The 26,445-nt window shown below is 33.9% G+C and overlaps 3 protein-coding genes across 5 annotated transcripts; all 3 read left to right on the forward strand.

Moving 5' to 3' along the window:
• Positions 1–7,512: 7,512 nt before the first annotated feature.
• Positions 7,513–8,689, forward strand: LOC116181922. The gene is made up of 4 exons (XM_031502374.1): positions 7,513–7,756; positions 7,812–7,974; positions 8,033–8,196; positions 8,247–8,689. Exons 1-4 carry the CDS (start codon positions 7,600–7,602, stop codon positions 8,687–8,689), a joined length of 927 nt encoding a protein of 308 aa, XP_031358234.1. The 5' UTR covers positions 7,513–7,599.
• Positions 8,690–18,290: 9,601 nt separating this feature from the next.
• On the forward strand, positions 18,291–21,880 carry LOC116181930. The gene is made up of 5 exons (XM_031502384.1): positions 18,291–18,816; positions 18,871–18,945; positions 19,018–19,104; positions 19,155–19,259; positions 19,311–21,880. The coding sequence occupies exons 1-5, from the start codon at positions 18,739–18,741 to the stop codon at positions 21,213–21,215; spliced, it is 2,250 nt and encodes a 749-aa protein (XP_031358244.1). The 5' UTR covers positions 18,291–18,738; the 3' UTR covers positions 21,216–21,880.
• A 141-nt stretch (positions 21,881–22,021) lies between these two features.
• LOC116181931 lies at positions 22,022–23,723 on the forward strand. Of its 3 annotated transcripts, none has more exons than XM_031502387.1 (5): positions 22,022–22,884; positions 22,998–23,246; positions 23,307–23,478; positions 23,536–23,596; positions 23,655–23,723. In XM_031502387.1, exons 1-5 carry the CDS (start codon positions 22,867–22,869, stop codon positions 23,707–23,709), a joined length of 555 nt encoding a protein of 184 aa, XP_031358247.1. In that variant the 5' UTR covers positions 22,022–22,866; the 3' UTR covers positions 23,710–23,723. The 3 variants fall into 3 exon arrangements, with proteins under 3 accessions (XP_031358247.1, XP_031358246.1, XP_031358245.1); XM_031502386.1 differs by having other exon boundaries at positions 22,022–22,554; XM_031502385.1 differs by having other exon boundaries at positions 22,022–23,246.
• The last annotated feature ends 2,722 nt before the right edge of the window (positions 23,724–26,445 follow it).

The following is a 26,445-nucleotide window of genomic DNA, read 5'->3' on the forward strand; positions in this document are numbered from 1 at the left end:
AGGAAGAAATAAAATTGTTTATAAATTTCTGTGTTGATTTTTGAGAACACACTTGAATTTATAAAAATTTGTCCTTCAATCACAATAGTACCATTTTGTTTTTAAAAAAAAATCACCTTAATAACTCTTAGTGCTCAACATTACACAATTATCACTTTTCCGATTGGTATGAATTTTAAAATTGTGAAATGATGCTTTTATAAATTTGTTGCCTCCAATAGGATGTGTCAACGTTGGTATATTATGTATTGTTTGCAATTTCCTGATTCTATTTTCACATTCAGAATTAGTCGGATGTATTTGTTTAAATTCACTCATTCTATTGGAGCACTGCTGTAATGGACGATTAAAACTGTGCAGTTTCTTTTTTATTACTGTTATAAAGGCTTCATATAGGTAGCAACTGTTTTCATCTAAAGGGCCAAGATATTTTGCATCTTCTGCCAAATGCAAAAGTCCGTGAAAATTGTAGGTAGCATTTTGTTTACCATAGAGCGTAATAAAATGTTTAACAAAATATTCCAGAAGTGAATGGGCATATGCATTGTATTTATTATGATATAATGGCGATGTCAATATTCGAATTGCCAGGCTTAAGGACATAAAATGCTCAAATGTTTCTTTAGATAAAACATTTTTTAGCACTATAGGTCCTGTGTAAAGCAATAGAACTCTACATTCTGATGCCTTAAAATAATGAGCATATTTGAAACTCCTTGGTTTCCGTTGAAAGTCATTAGGAGTATACGAGTAACACTTTTCAAGGTGTTGGTTAATAGCAATAACTCTAGAAGCTTGTAATTTCTGGGTACCTGGTTTACCTAACCATATATTCACTATTTTCTTTACAACGCCTTCATCAACCAAATGCATTTTATCAACAGGAAATCAGGTCTTTATCATATCAATGGGTAGTCGTTGTAAGACACTCCGTTCTTTGTTCATATGATGTCCAGTATCATCTTCCCCAGATGGTATTACCTTCCTAGTTCTAAAAGCTTCGTCGGTTCTTTGTTCAGACCGAAGATTGGGATAAACAATTTTAGTTTTATTTCCAGAAGACACTGGTTCCCCCTTGATATAACATTTTGAACAACAGTAGTAGCCACCATGACTTTTAGTAATAATAATAATAATAATAATAATAATGGTTTTTATTGGTTAAATAATGGTTCCTACACCATAACCAATGGGCACAAGGTCAGGTAAACCCGTTGATATGGTCACCTGTTCTTCCCCTTGAAACCCCCTTGTGTAAATACAAATAAATAAAGTTATTCTGCAATAGTTAAAGTTATTTGTAAAGTAAACAATTATTGACAGGCAGCTTATCGTTTGGAGATGCAACGGAAACATCGTTGTGGTTTCAATTACGTTCGCATTAACATTCGCTCTCTAATGATTCGATGTTTGATGTTTCTTTTGAAGACTGCAGCAGGCAGATACAGTAATTTTGTATTTTTAGGGTTGTTGCAAAATTTACAGATGTTGAATAAGAAAGATCGTTTGAATAATGATAATTTAAACATAGGAACAGATAGAAGTCTCCTGTGTCTCAAATTTAAGTGCTGCACGTCTGTACGAAAGTTAATTTTGCGGTACAGATACGGGGGAATTTTACTGTTTAATATTTTATGAAAAAATAAAGAAGAGTGAACTAGCCTTCTTTCCATCATATTGAGCCAGCCTAGCATTGGTAAGGTATGTGAAATCCGTTCGAACTTCCTAATTCCAAATATGAAGCGCAAGCATAAATTTTGGACACGCTGGATTCTATCACAGTCTTTGAGTAATAAGCACGGTCCATATACCACGTCACAATAATTGAACCGTGATAGAACCAGTGCATCACAAAGAACAGCCTTCTGCTTGATGCCAAGAATGTGACGACTAGAATACAAGCATCTTAACTGATAATAAGCCGAAGCAATAAGGTTGTCAATGTGCTTAGTAAACCTTAATTTACAATCAATAGAAATGCCCAAATTTTTTACACAATCGGCTATTGGGACAGGTTGGTTACCAATTTGCAAGATTATTTTGCCTTGAATGTGCTTTTTAAGTTTATCGCTACAAAACACGATGAAGCAAGATTTAGTTGCATTTATTTTCAAAGAGTGATTATCCGATGCCTTGGCTACCCTTGCAAGATCTTCGTTGATCTTTGCCACAGAGGAATTCAATTCACTAAAAGGAAACGAATGATATAGCTGTACATCATCAGCATAGAGATGATACTTACAAAGGTTTAAACCAGTCAACAAGTTAAAGGTGTAAAGAGTGTATAACAAGGGTCCAAGGATAGATCCCTGAGGAACACCCCTTGTAACAGGCACAAGATCAGAATGCACGTGATTTAAAATCACTCTCTGGCATCTACCAACGAGATAGTTTTGTATAAGGACCACTGCCCCATCGCCCAGTCCCACAAACCTCAGTATAGCCTTAAGCACCTCATGACTAAGCAAGTCAAACGCTTTTGAGTAGTCAAGGAGTACCAATACTGATATGTTTCCACAATCAGTTTCCGTAATGATATCATCGAGTACGTTGTACACTGCAGTAGCACAACTATATCCCTTACGAAAACCTGATTGAAGTACGGGTAGTATGCTACGTGAATTTAAAAATTGTCGTAATTGACTTTCCAATACTTTCTCTAGCACTTTAGATAACGTGAGTAATATGGTGATGGGTCGAAGATCGTTATAACTTTCAGCATGTGCTTTTTTTGGAATAGGTATAACCCATCCTTCTTTCCACACAGTAGGAAATATTGAAAACTCAATGCAATAATTGACTATGTGCACTATGTGAGGCAATAAGTGCGGGGAACACAATTTCAAAATATCAATATTTATACCGTCACAACCACTGGCTTTTACAAAAGCCATGGCTGGAGCATCACATATAAGTAATAGCTTTTAACTTAACTGGATAAACTACTTCATTCCACAGAAAACCATTTTCTATTAAATCTTTCATTTCTTCAACAAATTCTGATAAATAATTATTGTAAGATTCGGGTTTTTGCAATCCATTAAATATTCCTACCATAAAGACATCAGGCTGTCCATTAAATACATTTGAGAGGCTACCTAAGATTGGCCAAAAAGTTGCTCCACCGCTTGAGGTGATGGGCGTTCCGTCCATGTTAAACGAAAACTGCAAGTATGGTAATTTTAATCTAAGCATATTGGCTCCAAAGCATTCAAAATGCGTATTGAGATAGTCTTTGATTCCCAAGTCAACATAATATCCATTATCCATACGACGAACGTTTACAGCTCTAGGTGTTCTAAGTAATGTTCTTGCATCCAATGGGAGCTCAACATGATTCCCGTCGTATACCAAAATTCGTAATAATTTAGAAATTTCAGTTAATTGAATATTCCCATTTATTGCCCATTCACGTAATTTATCAGAAAACGATTTATCGGTCCGCAAATGTTCATCAATTTCTTCAACGTTTTCATCAGACAATGAACCTGATGTGTCTCCTGAATTAGATGCATACTCATCGTCAATACTTGAATTTTCTTCGAGAATTTCACTTGCTATAGTACCACACTGATCGGCACTGATTACATTTGTTGCTTCTACATCTCGAACCAGTGTTTCTATAAAATAATCTTATTGTATTGAGTATTGGATAGGTTAGGTGTCCATTATAATCTTAGTACCTGTAATTGTCTTGTTTCGACGAGTTTGATATCCTCTCGACGTATCAGTTCGTACTTCTGCCCAACGACGACTATCTTTAGTTTTCGGCATGTCAAAATTGATTGAAAAAATAAATTAACTAGCAATGCTAAGTATATGTATGTATTGTCCCATCTTATCAAAACTTCTGTCCAGGGCTCATTATTGTGTTTCATCCACTGCCAATCTTCATTATTGCTTAATTCTTGTTTAGATTTTAGTGAGAACTCCGCGGCGTTACTCGTAAATGCTTCGTTGTCGGAAGTGTCTACGTGTTTTCGTTTTCTTCTTTTTGGTGTGGCTTCATCGCAGTTGAAGACCATATTTTTAACTTTGTCAACAAGCTTCCCTCTAGCTGGAGTGGGTTTTCCTGTAAGGGACGCATTTTTCCTGACAGCTGGTACATAATATATTCCCATTGTTTCGGTCGGAAATAACGTTATTATTTTTGCCGTAATTTTGTTATATTCTTCGTGACGTAAGCGACTAAAATAAAGATTGGTAATGGACACATAGCTACATTCTACGGAAACTCACTTTCTTATTATATAAGTATATAAGTGTTTTATGATTATATCACCAAGTCTCGTTCGTCTTTTGTTATCTAGCTGTTTTTGTGTTTGATAATATGTTAACACACTGTTCCCCATGGGACTTGTTTGCAACAGAGTGTACAAATCAAAATCAGCAAAACTTTGCACTTCTGTAAAAAACGTGTTTAAGTCTAAAATTTGAATATCATCAGCGGTATTCGTGTCGGACATGTTAGTGTCTACATTTATAGTAACTGTAGAAGCATTAGCTGTGTTTTGATCATCTCCGTTTACAGGTTGGTTTTCTTTGTCCTAAGAAACAGTTGGATAGAAAACAATATAGATGCTCTTAGATAACCTAATACCTCATTTTTCATTTTCAATAACTTCCCCTCGATCAACTTTCTCATGCCCAGAGAATTGAGGATAAGTTCCTTCAAATCTCCAATGGTAAGGTCTTTTAGAACCTCAAAACATATATCTTGATCTACAAATATAGTTAAAACATGTTAAAAAAAAGTCTGCGGGTAGCCGCATGACTTAAGCGCATTTTTGGTGTAAAACAAAATCCCTTATTTTGTTGGATAGATAAGCAGTACATTTACAATTACAAATACGTAATTTTTACTTACCCACAAATACTTTGATTACTTCTTCCGTACATCCCCAAGACTTTAATATCGTTTGCACATCGTCATCCATGTTTTCAAAATAAACACTGGCAAGAAAGGCAAATGGAAATGAGAACTAACTGTGCGTAGTGGTTAAACTTTCGCCATATAAGCTTGAATTAAGTGTATCATGCTCTTTAAGCTTAATTCAAATACTTTCTTATTCATCATTCTTAAAATAAATATTGCACCGCTTCTTTTCCTTTAAATAAGTGTACGCTAAATTCATACTGATATCTTACAATATTACCTGCAATACGACTCCCGTATTTAAAGCAAGTGCACAAGTATACTTAAATTAAATGATTTATATTCCGCTCAAATGTATGATTTAAAACTTACTTAGTGTAACGTCAATTACTTGTTAACATTTGTTTTAAGAAATTATTCTTAAAAGAAGTATGATTTTCCTTTGTTTAAGATTACCAAATCAAATACATCTATCAGTTTAAACAGAGAACAGATTTTTATGTGTGCATGTACCCCTCCGTCTAGTTTAAACTCTTCAACTGACACTGCTATAATGTCAACTTCTCATACTTTAACAGCATCCGAAAATGATATGCAAAGGTGTGTGTTTGATAATGCTATAGGCATTTCCGAAAATTAAATCATAGTACAGAGGATCTCAGCCTCTGAGACAGAGGATAAATTGCATTGTGGAAAAATTCTTGGAAAGTTGGATTTATAGTTCTAACTCTTAGAACCGATTTCCAAAAACTGTTACTGTTATGAAAAAAAGTAATAATATAATCCTTGTATGCAATTTTCTAAGCTACAAATTTGCAACCCAATATTTTTTGGTTGTAGTTATAGTTCACGAGATTTTTGTGAAAAACATACATGAAGCAGCGTGAATTTTTGTTAATGTTTAGAACCACAAAAAAGAGCCTTATGCAAAAATTCAGTTTTTTTGGAATTTTTCCGATGTTTAATCTTTTTTGTCTTTATTCTCAGAACTTATCTATAACTTTTACGTATTTATATTAATCTATTTCTAGTTTGTCTCAAACTTCCCTATCGTCTGGAACTAATGTATTGGGAGAAATTCAAAATGATAATATGACATCCATAAGAAAAAGGTGAATAATTTTTGCAAACATGAATTTGGTGGTCTTATTGATATTTTTACAGATCTCACCCACATACATCTGCTTCTGATAAGGACAATAACAAAGAGAATGTGACAATACCAGATAAAAAGTAAGTACAATCTAAGGAAATAAACATTAAATTTTATTTTATTTCCTTATCAACCTAAACCATAAGGCTGACACATTTTATTGGAATGCTCTTAGTACATAAATAAAATAAGTTATAACTTTATAAGCATGTTGGTCAGTTATCATAATTTGGTCTTTCAGGATGAAAAGGTGTATTTCGGGTTTTGTAGTTAAAAAATTGAAAACTGTAGTAAAATGTTGGAGCTGTTTAAACGTGTTAGAAGGAGAGGACACAGTTTCAAAATTACAAGTCAGAAGGACATACGGCAGATTATTAAAAGCGTCGAGATTTGTGATCACTATTTGTGTGACCGGAGAAAAGTGTTTTTCACATTTTTTGAAAGTGAATGGACTATTAGGCATGCGTTTCAAAGACCTAATTGAGCGCTTGATATATGAAGCCATGGGTAACTTGCCTGCTAATGTTGATAATGTATTTACCGATCATCTATTTGACAATGATCCTTTAAGTAATCATTTTTTAAGTTTATCGAAACTTATATTATTAAAATATTATAATTTACGACTAAATTATGAATTATCTAAATTAGAGGATAGTAAAGTTCGTGTGAGATCTGTTTTAACTAAAAGTATTTTGTTTCAAAATCAATAATTTGTTACTTTTTAACCTAAATACTCTGCCATTTTTTCAGATCACTTATTATTCTTTATACTATTAGTTCGCTGAGTTTTGTAGTAAATGTTGATTAAAAATTTTGGGATCTGCATGGTACCTTACATGCATAAAGATTATGTATATGTTTACATCTCCATCAAAAGAGAGAATGTTTTTAGTCAAATAGCCTACTGACTGCCAATGTATGTTGAATTGTTGATAAATATTAAAGAATTTCATTTGCTTTCGATAGCGTTTTTTTTGTACTGTAAACTTAGTAACTAGGTATTCAAAACCATTGACTTTATACACTAATAACAATAATAATAATTTCCAGCTTCATTTGTGTTGCCAATTTATAAGCTTACTCCGTTTGTCTAGTCTAGTGTATAAAGTCAATGTCGAAACGAATACTGCATTATATCAGGTTGTTATGCAACTCAAATTACATACGCAATTGATAAGTGCATAAACAACAGTATACCTAAAATTCGCACGCCACTGCTCACGGTTTTTTAAGCTAGTTGCACATCGAACGTAAGCGTAATCAGAACCATAATCATAAGGTTCAAATGCCTGAAATATATGCCCTTTGCTACATGGAGTTACGCTTATGATTACGGTTATTGGGTGACCTTCATCACACATAAATTGAGTTCAAATTTTTCAACTTTGTGATTGTGTTTCTGATTATGTAAAAAAGCTTATAGCGCATGCTCGCATTCGTCAGCTGATTGTTTATAACCTAAATCTATTTTGTTTTCAATTTCAAGGTGCCACTTTTACTCAAAATAAACCGCTATTTAGTCTAAATAATTTGCTTATTGCTTGTTTAGTGTATAATAAAAAAGAGTATGTCTGCGTCTGCCCTTGAGACAATAGATGTGGAACTATTAATAAGTTTAGTTCAGCAATTTCCTTGCATATGTAACAAGAAAGACCCAAATTACAAGGATAACGTAGTTATTAACAATGCTTGGACTGAAATTGGAACTACAATTGACGAGCATGGTACGTAAAAAATCATAAGTAGCCTTTAATTAAGTAAAGACATCACTTTCTTTAGTGGAATCCTGTCAGACAGTTTGGAAGTATCTCAAGGAGAAATATTGCAGAGAGAGAAAGGCATATGAAAAACGAACATTGAGTGGAGCACCTGCCGAAGACACATCAAAATGGGAATATTACGTTGCCATGAATTTCTTAGATATTCATATGCAAAGACGCACGTATGTGGATTTTAGAACGAATATGTGGTAAACTGTTTAGCTAACTGTTAAGTTGCAGCACAATTTCTAATCTGAAACGGAAAGTTGAGGATACTAATTCTATTGCCGATATTGAATCAACTGAAATTGTATCTCAACAGACCGATTATTACGAGACACAACATACAGAATATGAAGACTTTGTGCAGGAGAATGCTTCTGATGATCAAAATGAACAATTTAGTAAGTGTATGTCTCCCATAAATTCAAAACTAATTTCATTTTACTTGCAGATCAGCTTGCATTAAAGGGAAAAACAATTGTCATCAATAAGTCCAGGTTGCTTCCATACACTTCGGAAACCCCTCAGGTAACACCTATGCAAACGTCTCTACATCTGACGAGACAAACACACCTAACCGAGGATGTTGAATCTCAGGCTGCTCAGATCTCAACATCTAGTACTAACAAAAAAAGAATTCTCCATGCACAGCCTTCTAAATTTACAAGCGTTTGTAACAATACACCAACAAAACCCGCGAAGAAGGTGCCAAGTGAAATTGATGCGGAAATTGTAAAGAGCCTGCAGTTTTTTAGGAATAAACAAGTACAAGAAGATGAGGATGATATATTTTGTAGAATGTTAGCCACAGAGATAAAAAAAATTACAAATCCTGTAGTAAAACATAATCTTAAGAAAACATTATTTCTTCAGGTGTGGGGTGGAGACATGTAAACATTATTAATCACTTAAATAGTATTACATTAAAATAATCATTCAATTTATTTAGTCCTTTTCACATACTCAATTTGGCCCTTTTTAAATCCTTGAGGAGACATAAAATAACGTGCTAATTCATCTCTCATATTCTTCGCTTTAATTGTTGAATTGTTCGATCCTGTTTGAGTAATTTTTGTCATTATTGAATTATGCTCTATTTCATGTCTCCACTGTCCCAATGACACGTCACTATCTGCATATCCGGGAGGGCAATATAATCGTTCGCCTATTGGTATAGTGGTTTCCTCATTTTTAAGATAGTTGTGCAAGCAGACACAACTTTTCACAATAAGATCAACTCTGTCTGGGGTGGAATTAATACTGCGACTGAAAATGCGCCACCTAGCCTGCAAAATTCCAAACGAATTCTCTATGCACCTCCTGGCACGACTTAATCTGTAGTTAAAGATACTTTTAACAATATCAAGATTTTGACCAGGATATGGACGCATTAAATTCTCTTTTAAGGGAAATGCAGCATCTCCTACAATGAAGTACGGAACTTCCCTACCAGATTTACAACTAGGTAGTACATTTGCAAGTGGCAAATTTAAGGTATTGGACTCCATGGCTTGTCCCAGATATGAATCGTGAAATATAGCACCATCGCTCAATGAGCCAAATGCACCTATATCGATACAAACAAAATTATAATTTGCATCACACACCGCAAGTAGGACAATACTAAAATATTTTTTGTAGTTGAAATATAATGATCCTGAGTTTGCCGGGCAATCAATCCTAATATGTTTGCCGTCTAATGCTCCGCAACAATTAGGCATGTTCCACTTCAGCCAAAAATCATTTGCGATTTGGGAAAACTTGGCTTGAGTAGGTTCCGGTAGATATAAATCAGTCAAAGCTTCACAAAGGGCAATCATTGTTTGTTTTACGATTAAACTAACAGTGGACCTGCCAATGCAATACGAAGATGCAATGGAAAAGGTGTTATCACCGGTTGCCAAAAATCTAAAATAATAACCAAATAAAATAATACATCCCACCAGTAAGTTTACCAACCGCAAACTTATTGCAAGACGTTGACTTGGAGATATCACTCCACGGTTACTTTTTTGATTTAAATGTGGGCCGACTAAACTCAACAAATGATCAAAGCGAAAGGAAGACATTCGAGTATAAGTAAAAAACCATTCACGATCATACATTTTCATTTCCAAAAAAAGCCTGCAGTATTCTCCATCCAATTGTCTATTCTGATTTAAGGGTCGCACCTACCATCGTCTTTTCTTAACTCCATTACCCAGAGTTGTTTTATTTCGATTACGAGTGTACAATAGCAATGTTAAGCAAAACGCATAATCATTTTTAGCCATTTCTTGTTTGCCGCGTATTTCAGGAAAATTTCAAAATTAAGGTTATAGATTACCTTCGATGTGAACACACACAAATTTTACGAATTGTGGTTACGTTTATGATTTCGTTTACGTTTGATGTGCAACCGCCTTTAGACCTCTATCTTTCATAAAACGTAAACAATAACATTGGATGTTGGTTGACTACAAACTCTGTGTAAAGGATTGGTTATGGCACCTCTATGTTTATTTATTCCTCTGAGGGTAGGACCATAAACACGATATGGCAACAGGCGACAGATAAAATTGGCAACGCTGCTCTCCGCGATACGAAGGAACTTGTGCGCAGATTACAAGTCGTTTATCTTTGTTTATCATCATAAATTAGGTATATGATTTCTCTTTCGGCACGCCATTTTGTTACGTGCGTTTGTAGGAGCGGATAAACATCATAACAAATACCAACGTTGCCAAATTTAACCATCTGATTAATGATATGTTAGATAGATTTGTGGTTATGTTTCTTCGTCTTTATCAGCTTGATGTTTAAGTCTCGTAAGTGTCGTTTTGTGTGGTTTAAATTTTGAAAGTGTTTGAAGTTGAAGTGTACCGTATTACACAGTACCTGAAATGGGGGTGTATTGCTTTGAATGTAATAAAATATATTCAACTCAGAGTTCTTTAAACCGTCACCGACGTGAACTACACAATTTAAAAAGTAGTGTCATTCTCATTAGTTACAATGCAGCCGCTAGTGCTTACAACAGTTTCCTTTGCAATGAAAGCGGATGTGATAGTGCCTTTATCAATGGGCATGATCTGAGACAGCATTTATCAGACATACATAAGATCGAAAAATCTTTAATGCAGTCATTAGAGTTTATTTCAGTAGAAGGTATGTCACAGTTTTACTTATATGCTCGTATTTAACAAATTGCTTAATTACAGAATTTGAGGATTGGTTTAAAAAAGAACAAAAGGAGACTAATACAAATTACTATCTAAATTCAACAAGAACCACACATTCCGAATCAAAAACGTCATATTACTGTTGCAATAGATCAGGTAGGTAGGTTGTGAATGGACAATTATACCTATAGCGTAGTATAGTATAGTGCATCTGGGTCTAGTGATATTTCATTGGAAAGGTTTTTCATTCTCTTTATAATAATATGATTAGTACTTTTTAAGATTTGCACATTACACACATGACATACCTACATTTTAAGGAAAAGTACAGGAGCTAAAGGAAACTCGAAAAAGAAGCCTCAAAAGTCAGGGTTCGTGCAAAATTAATCAATTCTGTACTAGCCAAATAATACTACAGAACAACATTCAAACAAACCATTGCAGTGTACGTTACTTCTTCCAACATTATGGACATAAGAAAGATGTTCAGCATATACGTCTGCATAAACTGGATAGAGAATCCATAGCATCTAAATTAATTTTAGGGGTTCCCTTTAATCAGTAAGTTTTTTGTGAATTTGTAGGTATATTTCTAACTTTTGTTTTTTAAGTATTCTAAGTACATCAAGAGATAAAGTTGGCGTTGCAGGTAAATTAAGTCGAAGTGATTTATTACTACGAAGAGACATTAATAACATTAAAAGTGCTTATAGTATAAACGTTACTGAAGGTTGCAGACATAAAGATGATGCGATTAGTGTACAGCTATTTGTATCTGAATGTTTGAAATCTGAGCGAAATCCTGTTGTCTTTTATAAACCTCAAGGTGAAGTTTCTTCAGAATTTTAGTTAGAGGAAAAAGATTTTTGTATAATATTAATTACAGAATCACAACTTAATGTGATCAATTTGTTTGCAAGTAATATTATTGCTATTGATGGTACACATGGTGTAAATGGTTATCATTTTGAAATGACTACCATCATGGTAATTGATGAATATGGAGAGGGATTTCCAGCAGCATGTATGTACAGTAATCGTAAGGACACTTACATTTACGAAGTATTCTTCTCTAAATTACGAGAAAAGGTGGGAGCAATCCAGGCGAAGGTATTTATGAGTGACATTGCTTATGCTTATTACAATGCATGGTGTAAAGTCATGCAACCTGTACAATGTCAGCTGCTTTGTTCATGGCATGTTGATCGTTGCTGGCGAAGTAATTTATCTAAAATTCAAAACAATGCTCAAAAGCAAGTGATTTACAAAACTTTAAAGTATATCCAATATTTATTAGATGAGAGAGAATTTGAAATTCAATTGGAAATATTTGTTAAACATTTGAATGAACCAACTTTGCAAAGATTTTAAAACATATTTCTTAAACAATTATTTTCAAATAACATCACAATGGGCTTATGCATATAGAAAAGAATGTAATATTAACACTAATATGCATTTAGAAAGCATGCATCGCACAATTAAATACTTCTATTTAGACGGTAAAAAATTAAAAGGTTGGACAAAAGCATTCATATGTTGTTAAAATTTATTAGGGATAAAAGTATCGAAAGAATAATTAAAATGACTAAAGGAAAAACCACAGCTCATCTTACAAAAAATCGTGCGAGACATCGTGTTGCTTTAAGTGTAACTTATTACACCTTAGAATTAGATACACCAATGTGAGGTGTTGTTAAAAATACTAAAACAAATGAAAGTTTTATTGTTGAAATGCAGTCAAGAGTACCTTGTTGTTCAATAAAGTGTACTTTCTGTGATATTTGCATACACTCGTGTAGCTGTACATGTATTAACTTCACTATACGTACTACATTATGTACTCATATCCATTTTTACATTATTAGTACAACAAATGTTGGCATTACGCCTGTACTACAACAAAATAATAGTGATAATCATTCTCAAGAAATTGAGCCTAATATTGAATCAGTAGAATCATTACTTAAAACGATCAAAAGTACAACTTTAACAGATTTGAAAAAAGAATCACATTCATTAGCACTTGAAATAGCAAACGAAATCAATACTAATATACAGGGTGTTACACGACCGTTCGAAAAAAAAAAATCGGGTTGTAGAGGGCATCAAAACAAGCACTTTTTCCAAATAAATCGAGGGTCCAACGTGTTTCGTTTGGGAGCCACCCCCAAAGAGTGTTGAAATCTGCATTTCTTCTTTAATTTTTTTCTCAGCAACCATAAGAGTTACAAAGTCGGGTGGCATGTCTTTGAATAGGTTTTTGGGTATGCTCTTTCCGATTTTGCAAATTTTTTTTCAAAATTCCTACCCCTAAAGGGCGCACCCCTAAACTAGGGTGCAAAAAAAAATTCTGATTTCGACGAAATTTGGTATCTGGGGATTTTTTAACATGAAAATCACGAATCTGAAATTAGTTTTTGAAAATTCGAAAAAAAAAGTTCCACTGCAATTCTTGGCGGGACAACGAAAATAGAGATAATTCCACGAAATTTGTTGTGTACATACTAAACGAGTTAAGGAACAAAACTGTCGAACAGTTTTTTAAAATAACTTTTCAAACAAAAGTTATACTCATTTGAATGTTGGTCCTTCGGGTCGCGAAGTGTCCCAAGCCTACTAGTAAGCCATAATTTCGCATTGTGTTGGTTGACAATGTCGCAAAAACAAAAGATTAACGGTTTGAGTCGATATTTTGTTATTTGGAATTAATTCGGTCATTAAATGATTAAAAAATTCGATGTATCGATTAAAACACTTACCAAGGTATCTTAAAGCGCTGATCGATTATTTATTATCTAAATAAGGTAGGGGAAAAAGTCAAATCACTTTCCGTATGATACTTTTTCACTATGATCAAAAATTTTCATAATCTTAGGTTGAAAAATAACTTCCAAAAGAACACGCTCCTTTTAAGGACAAATCAGCGCTTTTATGTACCTTGGTAGGTGTTTTAATCGATAGATCGAATTTTTTAATCATTTAATGACCGAATTAATTCCAAATAACAAAATATCGACTCAAACCGTTAATCTTTTGTTTTTGCGACATTGTCAACCAACACATGCGAAATTATGGCTTACTAGTAGGCTTGGGACACTTCGCGACCCGAAGGACCAACATTTAAATGAGTATAACTTTTGTTTGAAAAGTTATTTAAAAAAACTGTTCGACAGTTTTGTTCCTTAACTCGTTTAGTATGTACACAACAAATTTCGTGGAATTATCTCTATTTTCGTTGTCCCGCCAAGAATTGCATGGAACTTTTTTTTTCGAATTTTCAAAAACTAATTTCAGATTCGTGATTTTCATGTTAAAAAACCCCCAGATACCAAATTTCGTCGAAATCAGAATTTTTTTTTGCACCATAGTTTAGGGGTGCGCCCTTTAGGGGTAGGAATTTTGAAAAAAAAATTGCAAAATCGGAAAGAGCATACCCAAAAACCTATTCAAAGACATGCCACCCGACTTTGTAACTCTTATGGTTGCTGAGAAAAAAATTAAAGAAGAAATGCAGATTTCAACACTCTTTGGGGGGTGGCTCCCAAACGAACCACGTTGGACCCTCGGTTTATTTGGAAAAAGTGCTTGTTTTGATGCCCTCTACAACCCGATTTTTTTTTTTCGAACGGTCGTGTAACACCCTGTATATTCATATGAACAACTTCAAATTATTTCAAAACATTTAAAAACAATGAACTCAATTGTTGAACTACCAATTAATACACAACCTTTAAAAAAAATGAAACTGGATATTGATACAATTCCTGAACCTTCAAATAAAAAAATTGATAAACAAATTAGCTTTTTTTCTACGAAAAAGAAACATAAAAAAGGGGCATCTTTTAAAAAACCTACTCAAGCTGAGGTGATAACAATAAGGGGGCATATGAATGATCACTGTTATTGAATGTAACTAGGTGCTTGTACTTCTAACAAATGTTAAAATAATATAACTTTACAGTTAATCACAAGTGTAAATATGTTTAAAATTATGTTACGTTAATAGATGCTAAATATTTTGTAAGAAGTGTATCCTTTCAATTAAGAAACTTGCTTTTTTGATTAATTAGGTTAAGGTGGAACTTTATACTATTATTACTCGAATCATAATACTTGACTTTTTATTTATGTGTAGATCATGTATTGCATTTGCTTTGTTGACCATCTATTAAAAACTTTTGAATGTTGTAAATGTATGATTTTTTAAGTGGCAAATTTTTAATTTTTTAAACACAGATATGTTAGTTATTCCAGTTTATTTTAATGTAAGTAGTTGCAAACTATTCAATGCCTTCAATTTCTTGAGCAATAACATCTAACTACTAGTTTGACAGCAGGACAGCACAAAGTAAATAAGGTAAGTACCTACAACGTCCTTGGTACCTACCTATTAGTCAGTAGCATTGACCGAATTAGAAAAGTGGTCACTATGGAAATTCATCAATATCTTTATTAAGAGCCACATGTAAGAACTATTAAAAAAGCGCACAGCATTTTAAGCTTGCATTATTCCTCTTAAAATAATTGAAATGGTCCACACGCATTATCAGTATCAGTGTATAATAAAATCAGTCAAGTTAATAATTCATTATTTAAACTTAAAAAGTAAATAACCACAAAATATTCTTTCGGTTAATCCAGTTAATCCCACCTTGTTTACTTCGTAACTGTTCTAACCTAAAATTTGACGGCAACAAAACAGTTAGTAAATGTGGCAACGTTGGTATTCGTTATGATATTTATCCGCTCGTGCGTTTGTTGGTGAATTTTTGTACTGTGCAGTGTGCGTTCTTGATTATTTCGGTTGACCGAATAACTAAATAGGTGATTGTTTTAGAGAAAACATCCGGAGAGCATGAAAAAGCTGGATGCAATAAAATTAAAGGTGCAGAGCGAAAATCACAAGCGGCGCAATGATCTAGATGGGCCTTCCAATACCGTAGTGAAGGTAGCAGCCGAATTAATATGTGGCAACAGTGTGTAGTCACTGCAAACAGGCCACTCCCCTGAAAACCACGCCCTATTTTGAATAGAAACTATTAAATCGGCTGCTTACTTTTTGGCTGCTAGCTTCACTACATCCCTAAAGTGTAGAAATTCAAATAAATCGGCTGTCAGATTCACTATATTCCTATATATATAGTACCTACAAATTCCTATCAAAATGGCCCTAAAGGTACAGGAGCGACTTATTATACGAAAACACCTATTCGAAATTGCTCTCAAAACGGCCTTAAACGAGAGTGTTACGCGATGCAATTGACACAATTTTGATATGTAATGCCCTTTTAGAAAAAACAAAAAAATTGGAAAGTCTATGTCGGGAAGGTGTTTAAAAATGGCCCTAAATTACAGGAGCGACTTATTATACGAAAACACCTATTCGAAATTCTCAAAACGGCCTTAAACGAGAGTGTTACGCGATGCAATTGACACACAATTTTGATAATGTAATGCCCTTTTAGAAAAAACAAAAAAATTGGAAAGTCTATGTCGGGAAGGTGTTTAAAAATGGCCCTAAAGGTACAGGAGCGACTTATTATACGAAAACACCTATTCAAAATTTCTCTCAAAACGGCCTTAAAGGAGAGTGTTACGCGATGCAATTGATACACAATTTTGATATCTATAATTTATTTATAATGATCTTTGCATTAGTGTGATTAGTGGATAAAATTAGCAATTATTAACATGTTCGAATAGATTTTTAATGACAGCTATTTTCATGTAATTAATTGTAATCAATTTCACTGTTCTAATAAATTACAAATTATTATGGTGGACATAATTTAGCAATTGTTTGTTTTCAGATTCAAATACAGTTTTAATGTCATCGCGATTATTCTAATTCTCATCAAATCCACTGGTCACATTTTTTGAATTCTGACACCAAAAAAATTGTATATCCGAAAACTGGTACTTTTAAGAAATGGTAGTATGATATTAAACATATAGATTCAAAAATATGTACATCTCGAGTAATTTTCGTACTGCTTGGAATTGGACGATCCGGGTATTTTGCGCTGAAAGTGAACAACGCATTTACTTAACATTTCTAGAATAGAACCACTTTACCGTTTTTTACTTATGCTGCAGTTGAATACATTTTGTAGATAATAAAACTTAATAATTACTTATAGTAATATTCCAGTATGCAGATAATTTTGACTTGCAAATGGTGGTGTAAAAGATTTTATTGTTTTAAATGGTCCATTTGGGTCCAAATAACATGTATTTGAAGAGTGCACACAAATTTTTTTCCGGACCAACTTTTGCCAGGCAAAAAAACCTCAAAATGTTCGGCATTTTTTCAGATTTTCGCTTAAACCTCGAAAACGGTCCATATGTTATGAATAACACTTCTTTATAGTAAATTAAAGAAAACAACATTCTGCGTCGATAAAAAAAAACAAACAAAATCGGTCCAATAAAAATTTTTTTGGCTGCCAAAAGTTGTGTGTGTACACTCTTCAAATCATGCTATTTGGACCCAAATGGACAATTTAAAACGAAAAAATCGTTTACCCCAAAACGTCAAAATAATGGAAAATGTAAGCGCTTTTGTTTGATTTCACAATTCCATGGCATTACCGACTTTCTAAACGCCACAGTTTTTAATTTTTCGGTTTCTCAATTTATAAAATAGAAAACAATATAACTCTCGCCAGGAAAGATTGCCGGTCACAGCACACCTTGTGTTGATCTGCAATCTATGTTTTTCTTAAGATGCGAGCGACTTCCGGAATAGGATGGGCCAATGTTGAACGAAAGGTCTTTTTGTTCAACATTAACACGATACTATCCCGGAAGTCGCTCACATCTTTAGAAAAACATAGATTGTAGACCAGGATCAAGTGTTTTGTGACCGTCAATCTTTCCTGGCGAGAGGTTTACCTATGGTATGTACGGATATACTTTGTTTCTAAAATTATTAGGGAATCCAATAATCGGAAATTAAAAAATTACTATTGAAGATATGGATAAGTGTTTTATTTAAAAGTATGACAGATGAACTAATTTATTTGCTTACTTATGTACCTAGATCCTGATAAAGCCATATTTCCAACCTTCAAAATAAATTATACAATATGTACAAAAACCAACATGTATTATCGTATCGGAGTATATTACTATAACTTTTAATTCTAAAACAGTGCAATATAGCAAAGACCCAAAGCAAGTAATCTAACCCAAAACTACAGTGTTGGTACAGATATACACATGTGTTTTTCATTAAATAATTGTATACTCTTAGAGATAATATTACAGCGTTAAACGGACAATGCCCAATAATGTTTATGACAATACCGTCAAACAAAATGATCGCAACCTATATTAAAGGTATATGGTATATCGCACATCTAGTTCAATAGTGCCATAAGTGCAAAAAATTCAAATTTTCACTTAAGTCCATATTGCTGTTCTTCTATGTCTAACGCATGCACTGCAATATAGCCATATGTAACATTTTAATATTATTCAATGCAGTGTAAGATATTTCCCTATTGCAGGTTCATAGTATTGTGGTGCAATAGAGCCGTAACTGTCAGTTGTGGCCATATGATTCTTGAATACTTGCGCATCATGGTGCGCTACCGCCGCAAACAACAGTTATGGCTCTATAGCATCAAAAACTATTTTGCCGCTATAATTATGACGCAGTTGCTTTCCTACCAACAACAGTGAAGTGTGTGTTTGTTTCCGCTGGCAACAGATTAATTTGGTGTTAAGTGAACAAATATTGTATCTTGAGCGAGTATTGCACATTCGTTTGTTATTATGTCTCGTGCAAAAAAGTTAGTAAAGTTGGCTTTAGATAAAGATAACATTGAAAACGAGGATCCGAAAGAGAGTGAGGTTCGAGTAAACAAACGCTTGGTTTTATAATCTCTAGATGTATTTGTATTTTAGAACACCTCTAAACCAAAGAAAACGTATGCTGAACTTCAAAATTGCCAGTTGGTACCTAACGTAATATTACAAGAAGTAAGTCTAAATGAATCTGTCATGATTCACGACAAATAATATTGTCATTTATTTGAATTTTTATTATTTTAGTATTCTACGAATCAACCCTTTTTATTGGACTTAGAGGTAGATTTTTCGAAATACAATGATCCCATTTTTGGATTAGAGGCACATAACGTAAGTTGATTTAACTTTAAATAACAATTATGTACTTATTTTTATATTAGAACTCAACAACGCTAGATTTACCAGGATGCTCAGGGAATACTGCAGTGTCAGAGATTAGTAATGGACATGTTGTGACTCCCTTGGACGACCAGCAAGCGGAGGAGGTGACCAGTTAATATCAGAATCTTCCCATATTACACTCATTTGCGTTCTAGATTAATAATGATGCAGCCATTTTTGACTCAGATGATTCCATTAATGATAAAGATTACACACCTTCAGGTGATGATTCTAGTTCACCAGAAAACACAAGCTCTGAAATCGAAGTGAACCCTAATAATGATGTAGAAAAACGGATTATCGCTGAAGCTCAAGATGAAAAGAAAAAACCACGTAAAATAATCGCTAGGCCCGAAACTTGGAAAAGGAACGTGAAAAAAATGAGGGTAAATTCAGGTTTGCCCTATGTGTCTGAAGGTAATAGGGAGATTCCTGGAAAACGTTTAAAACCTCCTTGTACAACAAAATGCAGGTCAGCGTGTACTACTAAATTTACCGATGCTGATAGACTAACTATTCACACTTGTTTTTGGAAACAAGGAGATAATGCTCTTCAAAGACAATTTGTAAGTAGTCACATGGAAACTCTAAAAGTAAAATACCGTCGAGCCATTGAGGGAAGTAATCGCAGTGAAAATTTGTGTTATTACTTGACGCTGCGAGGAATTAAAATACAAGTGTGTAAAACATTTTTCATGAACACCCTGGACATTGGTGATAAGTTTATAAGGACAACATGGAAAAAATCGAATGGTAATGCTCTGATAGAAAGAGATCGAAGAGGAAACTTCAATAAGAGGGAAACAATCAATACTTCGATTAAAGAAAAAATTGTTGCTCACATCAACTCTTTTGAACGAATAGAATCTCATTATCTCAGAGCACAGACGACACGTGAGTACATAGACGGATCTTTAACGATAGCGCAAATGTATCGATACTATAAATCCGAGCAAGAGGCTGAAGGGTTGCCAGTTGCCAAAAAATGTACCTATGAACACATTTTTAAAACCCAATTTAACATATCATTTTTCCAACCTAAAAAGGACCAATGTGCAATTTGCGAAACCTTTAAAAATTCTGATACAGACGAAAGATTGTCGCTTCAGAAAGGATACGAACGGCACATTAACAACAAAATCAAGAGTAGAGAAGAAAAGGCTCGAGACGTCGAGAAAGGAAAACAAGATTCTTCCTTTAAAATAGCCTGTTTTGACTTACAAGCGGTTTTACCGACGCCTTGTGGAGATGTTTCCACATTTTATTACAAATGCCGTTTAAATTGTTTGAACTTCACAGTTTTTGAAATACCATCGAAAAGAGGGTTTTGTTACTTTTGGCATGAGGCGATTGCTAATAGAGGTGCTAATGAAATAGCAACTTGTATATTACATTATTTAAAAACGGAGTGCAAAGGAAAAGATGTCATCTTCTATTCCGACAACTGCGTAGGGCAAAATAAGAACAAAATGATTGTTTCTATGTATCTCTGCGCAGTTAACAAATTTGATGTCAAAAGCATTACACATAAATTCCTTACGGTAGGCCATACCCAAAATGAAGGAGACTCAATGCACGCCAGTATTGAGCGCCAGAAGCGTAGAGTACTAAGAAGTGGCCCTATTTATGTACCGTCACAATGGGCTCCAATTATCAGAGCGGCCAAGAAAGAAGGTACACCCTACATCGTGAATGAACTTGCCACAGAAGATTTTCTGGATTTTAAAAAATTTAGCGACACAATTGGGAAAAATTTTTCAATTAATTCCAAACAAGAAAAGGTTGTGTGGAATGAGATTCAAGTTCTACGCGTAGAAAAAAATTATCCAACGTCGTTTTTTTATAAAACTGACTTTGACTTCCTTGAATATGAACAAATTAACATCCAGGAAAAACTAAGGCGTTGCATTGACATTAGCGCATGTTATCCCGAAAAGGCCTTTGTAAAAGCCCCATCGATATCTCAAAAAACTAAAGAACATCTTGCTTATTTATGTGCAAAAAATGCTATTAAAAAAGTGTACCATGGGTTCTATAATAACATAATTGGTGAAAAGTAATCGTTTAACTTTTTTAGAGTATAATGAACGTGCTTTTATATACTTTTATATATTTTTTACTTTTGAATAAAAAAAATATTTCAGTTAGTAATTTACTGCAATAACGCCACAACTACTAGAAAACTATTTGGTTTTATGCACGGGTGGTTCAAAAGTGGTGGACGCAATATGGCCACAACTAACAAAATTATACTTTTAATTAATCCATTGATAATGGTATAAATTAAAATCAAAGTATCACATTAAATAATCAATGTATGACAAGGCGCACAAAAATCGATAGTAATATGCAATTGTTATGGTTGGATATCTAAACAGCACTAACTTTATTTGCACGTACTCTAACATTGTTGTGTTGGCACTTGCGGCACTATTGAACTAGATGTGCGATATGGTGACAACCCTTTACTGTTTTTCTCATTATTGCCCTTAGGTTTTTAATAACCAAGTACATTCATATCTATAAACATCCAATGTACTACTGATTGGATACAGCATCTATGTATCCATAAACGGCAAGGCATTATAAGCATGATGCCACAAAAATTTATGCATGTATTATCTGTACTCAATAAGCCCGTTTTGACTAAAATATTTTCAAATGTATACGAGGTTTGACTCGCATGGATGCCCTAATTTTTTCTCACTTCCTCAATTTACGCAAAATTGCCACTTATAAATTTCCTTTTATAAAGCAAATAAGACATTTTTTCAGGGTTTAAGTCAATAAGACTTTACTTAGATAATATGTAACAATTGCAATTGTTACCAAATGTATACCGTGTGCTCTGGAGTTCACGGTAATTTTTGCAGATGTTTAATTGAGAAACCTTAATTTTTTGAATGAACCCCCTTTTTTCTGTTCGACAATGGATTGAACACAGAAAATTGAGGGTAGTATCTACAATAGCTGCACAAATTCGCCGAGCTCTTCCGTTTCTACAAAATTTGTTCGTTTTAGGTATCGGGATGTAGGTACATAATTGAAAACTCATAGTTTTCTGTACGAAATCCATTGCTGAACAAGAAAAATGGTTTTTCAGTTAAAGAAATGAAGCCATCGCATTTTTTATAACTGCAAACAGTATTAGGTATAAACAAAGAACAGTTACTCATGGTTAAAAAGGGATTTATTATCTAAATGAGTGTATTTCCAAAAAATTTCGAAAAAACGCACAAATCATTGAAAAAAAAATGATAGTAAAAGAGAAAAGGGTATATAATTATAAAACTAACACCGATAATCTAACTTTTTTCAAGTACCTACCTACAGATGTTGTTTTCATCATTGCAATTACTGCAAAGGACATCAACTCTATTGATAGCAACTTTTTATAAGGTACCTAATGCCTCTTAGAAAAACAAATAAAATATGATAGTCTATGTCGGGGAGGTGTTAATGGCCCTAAATGCAGAGGAGCATGTCACAAAAAACATCGTAATCTCCAGCAATGAAATTAAAGACCTTTTCACTTTCACTAATTGTGCAGTAATTAATAGCTTCCAAATCGTAATCACGTTTATTGTTAGTATTTGGTATAAATAGGCGGCCTAAATTACTTTAATTCATTCAGTTCTTCATAGTCTGACCGGTACGTACCTACCTATAAAATTGTAAATTGTGTGGAATTGGAGCCTGGAGGAACGAACGATGCTTGTCATTAATAATGTTAGTACTATTATGTCATGTTCTTAATATGTTGTTTTTACGTCTTGTGTAATTTACCACACACTATAATAACCCCCTGTTTTATATCTAACTCATGGTTTATTTTGTTTCAGAACGAAGTGACCTTGTTGGGAGATTCTAACCTCAGGAGACTGGCCACTGCCCAGTTGGGCCGAAGAGCCTCGACCTATACTTCTGTAAGTTCCAACCGCAGAAGGGTTTTTGTCGAGTTGGCCATAGGTGGTCAAACGATTGGCCAGCTCCGGAAGAGAGTCCTTCGAAGCCTGCGGCAGGGCGAGGAGTATAGGTACCAGCTGGGCCGAGAGGTGATCGTTTTGATTGGCGGAAATGATATACGCAGGGTAAGTACATATCTGCTGTTGTATATAAACATTTATAAACGGGGTTCTTTTTGATTACAGAATGCAAAAATCCGCAGCATTCGCGTAGGGATGCACCGGCTGTTGCAAGATTTGAAAAGGTGCAAGATTCGAGTCAATCTGTGCACTTACCCCACTATAAAACTCCCTCCACTGCAGCAAGACGTTGCTGTCCAATTTAACGAGTTTTTAAGGAGTGTGGCGAATAAAAATGGTAAGTTAATGAATATGATTGATATTTTTGTGTATTTATTTCATTTTTGCTTTGCAGTTCACATAAGACTCATCGATATTGCTGTGGTGGTGGGAGACCAAGAGCAGTACTTCGAAGAGTAAGTACACCAGGATTGTATTAAATCATTTGTTTTAAATGCAATTTTTTTGTTACAGGGACGGAATTCACCTTAATATGGCGGGATTAACTTTATTTAATTCTTTATTGTAAATACGCACATATTGTAAAAATTGGTGGTGGGTAGTTTTAGTTATTATTATTGTAGTATAGGTATTATTAATTGGTGATGGTAGTGTATATGTGTAAATAAACGTATTTTATAACATTGTATATATTGTATTATTGTACTATATATTTGTAACAAAATAAAAACAAAAAACACATTTGTACCTATAGGTATTTTTCATCGTGCATAAAGGTGACACTAAATTCTCTCATTGACTTATAAGCACTTATATGCACTCGTTCAATTTTCAGAAAGTCGTGCTATCACCAATAATAATTGTACTACTAGACCACCAGAACGTATTATCCTAAAGTTTAGTTTTTTAACCCAAGTAAGAATGGAAAGTGGATATACGAAAGCTGATAGCAACAATCTGCAAAAAATTGATGTTGGGAATGTTTCTTGCATCAAACAAAGATTTTTGCTCATCAGAAGAGCCCTAACACATTTAAATGTTGGGATACGTTCTACAACAAGCCGATTCTCCACCCTGACATGATTTTCTTTTTGGGATATATGTTTGTTTGTTTCCTAATAGCGTGGGGAAGCTTCAGTTTTTGTAACAACTTAGAAATTATATTTGTGTTTTTTCTTTTTGCGGGTTGTGGATCAATACCACAGTTGCCGGTTAGGTAGGGCCAATGAGGAATGAGCCTATGCCCACCCGCTTTGGGGTGGCCTTTAGAGCTCTAAACATCTACATTATAGTAAACAATAATTATTTGGATTGGACAACTCATATAATCACGATCAATTTTCACAGGTATAAGTTCAATTGATCGTTAAATTATGCAGGAACTCACTGACAAATAGATTCGCAACTTGTTAAAATCTACCTAGATGTTTACGTATATCAGCGACTTCGTAATCGTAAAGTACTTCCCGATTCCTTTCTGCACAGCTTCCATCCGTCCCCAGGCGAGAGGAAGAGGTCACGAACGGGTACCTCGTCGTACCTATACTAATAGTAAGTTATTACAGTAAATCTTAAATTATTTCCCTAAAATGTGGTAAATTTAATCCCTTTATGGTTTAACATAGGGTCGGCCTCAGATTCTCAAAGGGATACAGGTTGGAATTAATCGCGGCAAACCTTGCCTGTTTGATAAATAGAATTTGAAGATTAAAGCAGGGTAAGTAGGTAGTTACGAATTTATATTTTATATCGATTATTTTCATAAATTAATTAGTAATGAAGTGGATGATCCATATTTTTATATTTGATAATTAAGAAATCTTTGTCTTTCCCAAATATATTTTTCGTACTTCCGAGACTAAAGTGACAACTTCACTCCATTATGACAAGTACTGAAGTGTCACTTTTTGTCCCACCGGGATTAAATTTGGACGGAAAGATGAAATTACTAACAAGGCAATTTCAGTAGGTTATTCCACATTTTGAATGTGGCACCACTTCTTAAACGCATCGTACTGCTGCTGATATAGTTTTTTGGATTTCGGTGGTATTAATTCTTTACCTAGTTTGGCTGCTTTTTATCAATATCAAATACACCTTTGTCACCCATCGCCAAAATTATGACACTAGCAATGACAGTTTCCAAATTATTTTAGTTACGATAGCATAGGGTTTGTCGTATCAACGCAACGTTCCTATGGTAACTTGTTAAGCAGCGATTTTTTGATTTTGATTTTTTGATAATGGCCATTAAAGTTATATGACCGAAACATATACAGGGTGGTGCCTGGCGCAACGCAGCATAGGGATTTCAATGGTAATTTCTTTATAGCCAATTATATTAGCTCCCATAATTATTTTAGAGCAAAAGTCTAAATACGTTTTTTTCAGAGAAAAAAATACTGCATCTGTTCATACTTTTGGTTATAATTTTCCATTTTTCAAAACCGTAGAAATCGGCAAAATAAAAAATTAGATTTTAACAAATCAGTGATGCTGTGGAATCTTTCAACAAACTACAAGCGCATCGCATCTAAGTTATCGTTGTTTGACGTCCAACGATTTTCATATTTAATTCTGTTTCAACTAACCGACGCAATAAAAGGCATCTTAGGGTAATGTTTTTTAGAGAATGTACACTGCATCTGCGCTGCATGAGATACTATTTGTTTATCATTTTTCGGGATCAGAGTACCTACATAATCGAAGAAAAAAAACTGATTTGAAGAAGATTTGTTCCTAAACTTATATTTGGATTTTCCGCTACTGCAGCCAAAACGTTGAATGTATTGTCGTTTCCTGATGGTTTTGACGCAAATTTTGAACGTTATTGCACTTGCAGTTCTTTAACTAATTTATAAACAAGTATAAATTTAATATACGTCAAAGGCAAATAATGAAACGTGATCTCTGTTTTTTTAGGTAATTCCAAGGCATATTTGATTTATTGTAAAATGAACCTTTTTATTTTGTCGATTTCTACGGTTTTGAAAAACGGAAAATTATAAGTAATAGTATGAACAGATGCAGTATTTTTTTCTCTAAAAAAAACGTATTTAGACTTTTGCTCTAAAATAATTAGGGGAGCTAGTAATTGACTATAAAGAAATTACCATTGAAATCCCTATGCTGCGTCGCGCTAGGCACCACCCGGTATAAGCCAACAACAAGAATAAAAATGAATTTGGGAAAGACAAAGATTTCTTAATTAATTAGTAACGTTTGCATTTTTTGCGTGCATTTCTTTGCTTTCATTTTTAGAAAAAGGGTTTCCTATTTGCTTGCCTTGGAGCTTCACATGTTT

This window comes from Photinus pyralis, unplaced genomic scaffold (assembly GCF_008802855.1).
Source record: "Photinus pyralis isolate 1611_PpyrPB1 unplaced genomic scaffold, Ppyr1.3 Ppyr1.4_unclustered_Scaffold2906, whole genome shotgun sequence".
NCBI lineage: Eukaryota > Metazoa > Arthropoda > Insecta > Coleoptera > Lampyridae > Photinus > Photinus pyralis.

Coding starts and splice junctions, on each gene's coding strand:
- LOC116181931 (XM_031502385.1), top strand. CDS start 22,902: ATGTTCTTAATATGTTGTTTTTACGTCTTGTGTAATTTACCACACACT. Junction 23,247..23,306: donor GCGGAAATGATATACGCAGG/GTAAGTACATAT, acceptor TTTTGATTACAG/AATGCAAAAATCCGCAGCAT. Junction 23,597..23,654: donor CAAGAGCAGTACTTCGAAGA/GTAAGTACACCA, acceptor TTTTTGTTACAG/GGACGGAATTCACCTTAATA.
- LOC116181922 (XM_031502374.1), top strand. CDS start 7,600: ATGTCTGCGTCTGCCCTTGAGACAATAGATGTGGAACTATTAATAAGT. Junction 7,757..7,811: donor AACTACAATTGACGAGCATG/GTACGTAAAAAA, acceptor CACTTTCTTTAG/TGGAATCCTGTCAGACAGTT. Junction 8,197..8,246: donor TGATCAAAATGAACAATTTA/GTAAGTGTATGT, acceptor TTTTACTTGCAG/ATCAGCTTGCATTAAAGGGA.
- LOC116181930 (XM_031502384.1), top strand. CDS start 18,739: ATGTCTCGTGCAAAAAAGTTAGTAAAGTTGGCTTTAGATAAAGATAAC. Junction 18,946..19,017: donor CTAACGTAATATTACAAGAA/GTAAGTCTAAAT, acceptor TTATTATTTTAG/TATTCTACGAATCAACCCTT. Junction 19,105..19,154: donor TTGGATTAGAGGCACATAAC/GTAAGTTGATTT, acceptor TTTTTATATTAG/AACTCAACAACGCTAGATTT.